The sequence below is a fragment of the Coregonus lavaretus genome, assembly GCF_964263955.1.
Source record: "Coregonus lavaretus genome assembly, contig: HAP1_SCAFFOLD_4602, whole genome shotgun sequence".
In the NCBI taxonomy this organism is placed as follows: Eukaryota; Metazoa; Chordata; class Actinopteri; order Salmoniformes; family Salmonidae; genus Coregonus; species Coregonus lavaretus.
This window is the reverse complement of record NW_028164716.1, coordinates 10,001-17,500: the sequence shown is the minus strand read 5'-3', so window position 1 is coordinate 17,500 and position 7,500 is coordinate 10,001. Positions and strand designations below refer to the sequence as shown.

Sequence of the window (7,500 nt, the reverse complement as noted above, 5' to 3'; positions counted from 1 at the left end):
GCTGTGACAGCCTGGGATCGAACCCGGGGCTGTAGTGACCCATCAGCACTGCGATGCAGCGCCTTAGACCGCTGCGTTCTAATCTAGAGTTTAGTCAGCACTCTACCTAGGGATAGAATGGATACTTTCTGTTTCCAGTCTTTATCAAGGCCTTAGACCAGTGGTTCTTAAACCCCTCCGGCCGCTCCATGTCCAGAACCAGCACAGCTGATTCAAACTCATCAACTAATCATCATCAAGCCCCTTGACTAGGGCCTTTTCTCATCTGGCCAAAAGTCCCTCCGTCTTTATATCTATAACATGTCTTGCACTACTAACCTACATTTGTTTTGACCACTTTTACACATTCATTTGCCTGATGGAGAGTGGAGGAGGAGTCTAATTTCATACAAGCGCATTTTCATCCATGTTGCCTCTCCTCGATTACCTTTGACCTTTTTAAAAACGGAGGTGAGAACAGGACGCAGGAGTTGAGCAAATCCAACGGAGTAAAGCGCCGTGTGACTCAGGTGGGATGGTTCAGAGCGACAACAGAACGGTGAAATGTCCTGGGGTCCCCGAGGAGAGGTATGAAAAACACTGTTGTTGAACACTAGGGACTACAGTCAATATCAGGGCAGTCAAACTCAATCCCAGGAGGGCGTTGTGTCTGCAGGTTTTCCCCTCTCTCCTCCTCTCTCTTTCCTCCTCCCTCTCTCCTCCTCCTCCCTCTCTCCTCCTCCCTCTCTCCTCCCCCTCTCTCCTCCTCCCTCTCTCCTCCCCCCTCTCTCCTCCTCCCTTTCTCCTCCTCCCTCTCTCCTCCTCCCTCTCTCCTTCTCCTCTCCTCCTCCGCCCTCCCCCTCTCTCCTCCTCCCTCTCTCCTCCCCCTCTCTCCTCCTCCCTCTCTCCTCCCCCCTCTCCCCCCTCTCTCCTCCTCCCTCTCTCCTCCCCCTCTCTCCTCCCCCTCTCTCCTCCTCCCTCTCTCCTCCTCCCTCCCCCAGGAGGGCAGTGTGTCTGCAGGTTCTCCTCCTCCCTCTCTCCTCCTCTCTCTCTCCTCCTCCCTCTCTCCTCCTCCCCCTCTCTCCTCCTCCCTCTCTCCTCCCCCTCTCTCCTCCTCCCCCTCTCCTCCTCCCTCTCTCCTCCTCCCTCTCTCCTCCTCCCCCTCTCCTCCTCCCTCTCTCCTCCTCCCTCCCCCAGGAGGGCAGTGTGTCTGCAGGTTCCCTCTCTCCTCCTCCCCTCTCTCCTCCCCCTCTCTCCTCCCCCTCTCTCCTCCTCCCTCTCTCCTCCCCCTCTCTCCTCCTCCCTCTCTCCTCCTCCCCCTCTCCTCCTCCCTCTCTCCTCCTCCCTCCCCCAGGAGGGCAGTGTGTCTGCAGGTTCCCTCTCTCCTCCCCCTCTCTCCTCCTCCCCTCTCCTCCTCCTCCCTCTCTCCTCCTCCCTCCCCCTGGAGGGCAGTGTGTCTGCAGGTTCTCCCCTCTCTCCTCCTCCCCCTCTCCTCCTCCCTCTCTCCTCCTCCCTCCCCCAGGAGGGCAGTGTGTCTGCAGGTTCTCCTCCTCCCTCTCTCCTCCCCCTCTCTCCTCCTCCCTCTCTCCTCCTCCCTCTCTCCTCCTCCCTCTCTCCTCCTCCCCCTCTCCTCCCTCTCTCCTCCTCCCTCTCTCCTCCTCCCCCTCTCTCCTCCTCCCTCTCTCCTCCTCCCTCTCTCCTCCTCCCTCTCTCCTCCTCCCCCTCTCCTCCCTCTCTCCTCCTCCCTCTCTCTCCTCCTCCTCCCTCTCTCCTCCTCCCTCTCTCCTCCTCCCTCTCTCCTCCCTCTCTCCTCCCTCCCTCCCCCAGGAGGGCTGTGTGTCCTCCTGGATTTGTACTTGATTGATCAATAAAGGTCACTGATTGGTTAAGAAACCAGCAGAGACACGGCCCTTCAGGGAATAGAGTTTGACACCCCTGTTCTAGAATGACTTCAGCACTCTACCTAGGGATAGAATGGATACTTTCTGTTGTCTGTCTTTAACAAGTCATCATCAGTAACCTTCTCTCTGGGCTGAAGGCCAGTCAGTATCTACAGATCTCCTTCCTCCATCATACCTTCTCTCTGGGCTGAAGGTCAGTATCTACAGCTCTCCATCATACCTTCTCTCTGGGCTGAAGGCCAGTCAGTATCTACAGCTCTCCTTCCTCCATCATACCTTCTCTCTGGGCTGAAGGTCAGTATCTCCAGCTCTCCTTCCTCCATCATACCTTCTCTCTGGGCTGAAGGTCAGTATCTACAGATCTCCTTCCTCCATCATACCTTCTCTCTGGGCTGAAGGTCAGTATCTCCAGCTCTCCTTCCTCCATCATACCTTCTCTCTGGGCTGAAGGCCAGTCAGTATCTACAGCTCTCCTTCCTCCATCATACCTTCTCTCTGGGCTGAAGGTCAGTATCTCCAGCTCTCCTTCCTCCATCATACCTTCTCTCTGGGCTGAAGGTCAGTATCTCCAGCTCTCCTTCCTCCATCATACCTTCTCTCTGGGCTGAAGGTTAGTATCTACAGCTCTCCTTCCTCCATCATACCTTCTCTCTGGGCTGAAGGCCAGTCAGTATCTCCAGCTCTCCTTCCTCCATCATACCTTCTCTCTGGGCTGAAGGTCAGTATCTCCAGCTCTCCTTCCTCCATCATACCTTCTCTCTGGGCTGAAGGTCAGTATCTACAGCTCTCCTTCCTCCATCATACCTTCTCTCTGGGCTGAAGTTCAGTATCTCCAGCTCTCCTTCCTCCATCATACCTTCTCTCTGGGCTGAAGGTCAGTATCTACAGCTCTCCTTCCTCCATCATACCTTCTCTCTGGGCTGAAGGTCAGTATCTACAGCTCTCCTTCCTCCATCATACCTTCTCTCTGGGCTGAAGGTCAGTATCTCCAGCTCTCCTTCCTCCATCATACCTTCTCTCTGGGCTGAAGGTCAGTATCTACAGCTCTCCTTCCTCCATCATACCTTCTCTCTGGGCTGAAGGTCAGTATCTACAGCTCTCCTTCCTCCATCATACCTTCTCTCTGGGCTGAAGTCCAGTCAGTATCTCCAGCTCTCCTTCCTCCATCATACCTTCTCTCTGGGCTGAAGGTCAGTATCTCCAGCTCTCCTTCCTCCACCATACCTTCTCTCTGGGCTGAAGGTCAGTATCTCCAGCTCTCCTTCCTCCATCATACCTTCTCTCTGGGCTGAAGGTCAGTATCTACAGATCTCCTTCCTCCATCATACCTTCTCTCTGGGCTGAAGGCCAGTCAGTATCTACAGCTCTCCTTCCTCCATCATACCTTCTCTCTGGGCTGAAGGTCAGTATCTCCAGCTCTCCTTCCTCCATCATACCTTCTCTCTGGGCTGAAGGTCAGTATCTACAGCTCTCCTTCCTCCATCATACCTTCTCTCTGGGCTGAAGGTCAGTATCTACAGCTCTCCTTCCTCCATCATACCTTCTCTCTGGGCTGAAGGTCAGTATCTACAGATCTCCTTCCTCCATCATATCTTCTCTCTGGGCTGAAGGCCAGTCAGTATCTCCAGCTCTCCTTCCTCCATCATACCTTCTCTCTGGGCTGAAGGTCAGTATCTCCAGCTCTCCTTCCTCCATCATACCTTCTCTCTGGGCTGAAGGCCAGTCAGTATCTACAGCTCTCCTTCCTCCATCATACCTTCTCTCTGGGCTGAAGGTCAGTATCTACAGCTCTCCTTCCTCCATCATACCTTCTCTCTGGGCTGAAGGCCATCAGTATCTCCAGCTCTCCTTCCTCCATCATACCTTCTCTCTGGGCTGAAGGCCAGTCAGTATCTACAGATCTCCTTCCTCCATCATACCTTCTCTCTGGGCTGAAGGTCAGTATCTCCAGCTCTCCTTCCTCCATCATACCTTCTCTCTGGGCTGAAGGTCAGTATCTACAGCTCTCCTTCCTCCATCATACCTTCTCTCTGGGCTGAAGGTCAGTATCTACAGCTCTCCTTCCTCCATCATACCTTCTCTCTGGGCTGAAGTCCAGTCAGTATCTCCAGCTCTCCTTCCTCCATCATACCTTCTCTCTGGGCTGAAGGTCAGTATCTCCAGCTCTCCTTCCTCCATCATACCTTCTCTCTGGGCTGAAGGTCAGTCAGTATCTACAGCTCTCCTTCCTCCATCATACCTTCTCTCTGGGCTGAAGGTCAGTATCTACAGCTCTCCTTCCTCCATCATACCTTCTCTCTGGGCTGAAGGTCAGTCAGTATCTACAGCTCTCCTTCCTCCATCATACCTTCTCTCTGGGCTGAAGGTCAGTATCTACAGCTCTCCTTCCTCCATCATACCTTCTCTCTGGGCTGAAGGTCAGCATCTCCAGCTCTTCTTCCTCCATTCTGTCCACTCTCTTCCGCTCTCTCTTCCTCGACGGGTCCTTAGACGCACTGCCTCCTCCTGCAACACACACACCCACACACACACACACACACACACACACACACACACACACCCACACACACACACACACACAGGGGGAGAGTGTGTAAAACATGTCAGTACACACCACATGGGACAGACAGCAGGGAAAGAGACAGCTACACCTGTCATAGCACACGCCTAGGGACACACACACACACACACACACACACAGACACACACACACACACACACACACACACACACACACACACACACACACACACACACACACACAGAGACACACACACACACACACACACACACACACACAGACACACACACACACACACACAGACACACACACACACACACACGGTCCCTCGTGTGTTAGTCTGGACAGAGCCGTCAGCTGCAGCAGGACTGGAGAGGTGGGTTATACATGAGACAGAGATAACGTGTGTGTGTGTGTGTGTGTGTGTGTGTGTGTGTGTGTGTGTGTGTGTGTGTGTCTGTGTGTGTGTGTGTGTGATATTAATATTATTAGTGAAAAAACTGGTCATATAGATCTAATAGTCCGTATTAATTGTCAGAAGTAAAAGCATCCAGTGAAAGGCTGAGAGAGCAGGCTACCCATCTCCATCTCTCTCATTGGAACGCAGAGGGCTAACAACTAATAGCTAACAGCATTAGCATCCCACTCATTCACAAATATCTGTAATAGCGTTAGCGACGCTAGTTAGCATTAGGCTACATATTATAAAAAAATGGGGGAACACCTTTGGGTCGACAGTGATCATAATTACACACACACACACACACACACACTGGCACACACACACACACTGAGAAATAAAATCAGATGAATATGAGCGTCTTTGGCACAAAGCTGCTAAATGACTTTTACCAGAATACAATTTACTTGCAAATGTGCCACTTCTGATTATGAGTGGTGGTGGGGGAGGGGGGGGGGTGTACGGTCCTATGAAACCACCATACGGAATCACAGTATCCAGACAATAAAAATGGAATTCAACAATATTCCTAAAATGTATTGAACTTAGTAGGGAATCGACTAAATGTATTGAAAATGTAATGAATTAGCCCAAGTGTATCATAAAGACGTGAACAGAATGGCACCAGTGATTCGTATCCTGCTACTTTCTGAAGAGGAAAGGAGAATGTCGGTCTGGGTGCGGTCTGCCTGGGTGTGGTCTGCCTGGGTGTGGTCTGCCTGGGTGTGGTCTGCCTGGGTGTGGTCTGCCTGTGTGCGGTCTGCCTGGGTGTGGTCTGCCTGGGTGTGGTCTGCCTGGGTGTGGTCTGCCTGGGTGTGGTCTGCCTGGGTGTGGTCTGCCTGGGTGTGGTCTGCCTGGGTGTGGTCTGCCTGGGTGTGGTCTGCCTGGGTGTGGTCTGCCTGGGTGTGGTCTGCCTGGGTGCGGTCTGCCTGGGTGTGGTCTGCCTGGGTGTGGTCTGCCTGGGTGTGGTCTGCCTGGGTGTGGTCTGCCTGGTCTGCCTGGGTGCGGTCTGCCTGGGTGTGGTCTGCCTGGGTGTGGTCTGCCTGGGTCCGGTCTGCCTGGGTCCGGTCTGCCTGGGTGTGGTCTGCCTGGGTGCGGTCTGCCTGGGTGCGGTCTGCCTGGGTGCGGTCTGCCTGGGTGCGGTCTGCCTGGGTGCGGTCTGCCTGGGTGTGGTCTGCCTGGGTGTGGTCTGCCTGGGTGTGGTCTGCCTGGGTCCGGTCTGCCTGGGTCCGGTCTGCCTGGGTGTGGTCTGCCTGGGTGTGGTCTGCCTGGGTGTGGTCTGCCTGTCTACCACTTTATGTAGCTGTTAGCGGTGATGCTAATGAAAACAGTCTTCTGGTAGATGGAAAGACTTCCCCCAAAACCTTCCCAATTAAAATGTTAGCTACAAAGTAGCCTCTGCTTACAAGGCAGAATGATATCATGATTATTTGCATCTATCCAGCGGGTATTTGTTTAGCAAAACTCTGCAACGACGTGTGTTCAACAGAAACACCGCTAACAGCAGCCTCTTGATAGGTGTGGAATTAAAGGGTAACTACACCCCAAAAATATACATTTCTCAAAAATCTCCCAGACCTCAAAAGTGGTTCTTCTGATGTCATTTAAGCATTGTTGTGGACTTATAACATCCAATTTAGTTGTTTAAAAAAAATAAAAATAAATAAAGGGAAAAGCAAAACCTGGAAAAACAAAATGTGGAAAAAAAGGAATTTGGGGAAAAAAAAACTAAAACAGAATCAAGCTAAATAAAACAGGTTTTACAGCCCTGGGTCTGTCTGTGGTTCTGTTCTGTCTGTGTGTGTGTGTGTGTGTGTGTGTGTGTGTGTGTGTGTGTGTGTGTGTCCGTAAGGTGTGTGGTCTTACCTGTGGGTGTGTCTACCTTGCTGTTATTATGGGTTGGTGTAGTCAACACTCTCTTATTGGGCCGAGTTGCCTTCCTATTGGCTACTGGGGATCGGGGGGCGGGCAGAGCAAATATATCAGCGTCCTTATTGGCCACGGCAACATTCTCTTTGTTTTCAGTGGTCCGTTCCCGGCCTCGGTCCCACCTCTCCTGGCGGCGGTGGTGTGTGATTGGCTCCCTCTCTGGAGTGGGGGCGTGGTTAGTTTGGGCCCGCCTCTTTTCAGCTGACGAACATATCGCTCTCTTTAGGAAGACAGAAACAAGAATGTTGATAACAAGTCACACACACACACACACACACACACACACACACACACACACACACACACACACACACACACACACACACACACACACACACACACACACACACACACACACACACACACACACACACACACACACACACACACACACACACACACACACACACAGTGATGACCCCTGACCTCTTGTTGGGGTGTGAGCGGAACACAGGGCAGGTCGTCGTCACAGCAACAGTCCTCAGCTTCATCATCATCATCATCCTCACCGAAAAGTATAGTCTTCTTAGACAGAAGTGAGATAGAGAGGAGAGAGAGAGAGAGAAAGTGAAAAGGAACATAAATATGTTTCTTGACTTTTCAAGGCAATGAAGCTTCTAAAACTGGACTGAGAGGAGGAGAGAGAAGGAGAAAGAAGAGGAGGAGAGGAGGAGAGGCAGAGAGGAGGAGAGAGGAGGAGAGAGAAGGAG

General features: G+C 52.3%; 1 protein-coding gene across 1 annotated transcript in view; it reads right to left on the bottom strand.

The window, feature by feature from the left end:
• The window catches only part of LOC311116727 (maternal embryonic leucine zipper kinase-like), a gene marked incomplete at its 5' end in the record, with an annotated part of 24,301 nt that overhangs the window by 7,113 nt on the left and 9,688 nt on the right, over window positions 1–7,500 (bottom strand). The window contains 3 exons of the mRNA XM_084191768.1: window positions 4,280–4,385; window positions 6,728–7,010; window positions 7,217–7,312. Coding sequence (XP_084047894.1) covers window positions 4,280–4,385; window positions 6,728–7,010; window positions 7,217–7,312 — 485 coding nt within the window. The remainder of the gene's footprint in view (window positions 1–4,279; window positions 4,386–6,727; window positions 7,011–7,216; window positions 7,313–7,500) is intronic.